General features: G+C 46.7%; 1 protein-coding gene across 1 annotated transcript in view; it reads left to right on the forward strand.

The window, feature by feature from the left end:
- Positions 1–843, forward strand: part of LOC106813798 — a 25,364-nt gene extending 24,521 nt beyond the window's left edge. The window contains exons 16-17 of the mRNA XM_014818023.1: positions 35–163; positions 634–843. Coding sequence (XP_014673509.1) covers positions 35–163; positions 634–843 — 339 coding nt within the window. The remainder of the gene's footprint in view (positions 1–34; positions 164–633) is intronic.
- The last annotated feature ends 89 nt before the right edge of the window (positions 844–932 follow it).

Genomic DNA, 932 nt, shown 5'->3' on the forward strand with positions numbered 1-932 from the left:
CGCCTCAGCCTCCGCATGCTTCCGTGCTTCACAGGTCGTGCTCAACAATCCGCGCGAGGTGATGATGTGGACAAATCACCGCGTCATGGAATGGCTGCGTTCGGTGAACCTGTCCGAATACGCTCCCAACCTGCGCGGAAGCGGCGTGCACGGAGCCCTCATCGTGAGTACAGCGCCCCTGCTGCCATCTAGCGAGCCAATTTTGAAGCCGATCACGAATAATTTAGCTTTGAACTACTTTGACGTTACCGTTACCGTGGTTGCCATCGTTACCGTGATTGTCATCGTTACCGTGGTTTTCATCGTTACAGTGGTTGCCATCGTTACCGTGGTTGCCATCGTTGCCGTGGTTGCCATAGTTACTATCTTTAAAGTAATTTTCAAGAGTGACTGAGATTGCCCTGTTTCATTAGCAGGCCTAGAAGCTATTTCTTAAGAGTCACTTCCTGCCAAATAACAGATTATTAAATGTGTGTTAATGACTGTGTGACAGGTGATAGCTAACACGTGTGTTAATGACTGCGTGACAGGTGATAGCTAACAGGTGTGTTAATGACTGTGTGACAGGTGATAGCTAACAGGTGTGTTAATGACTGTGTGACAGGTGATAGCTAACAGGTGTGTTAATGACAGGTGATGGAATCACGCTTCACTGCTGACCTACTCGCTCAGCTGCTCAGTATCCCACCCAGCAAGACGCTACTGCGGCGACACCTATCGACGCATTTCAGCGATCTGGTCGGCGTTGAATGTCTACAGATGAAGAGAGACAGTGAATCGAGGACAGAGCAAATCCCACTGACTCCAGCCATGAAGATAAAGGTAACATACTACACGCACTAGACACTATATACTATATATTATATACCATATACCATATACCATATACCATATACCATATACCATATACCATATACCATATACTATATACC

This window comes from Priapulus caudatus, unplaced genomic scaffold (genome assembly GCF_000485595.1).
Source record: "Priapulus caudatus unplaced genomic scaffold, Priapulus_caudatus-5.0.1 Scaffold827, whole genome shotgun sequence".
NCBI lineage: Eukaryota > Metazoa > Priapulida > Priapulimorpha > Priapulimorphida > Priapulidae > Priapulus > Priapulus caudatus.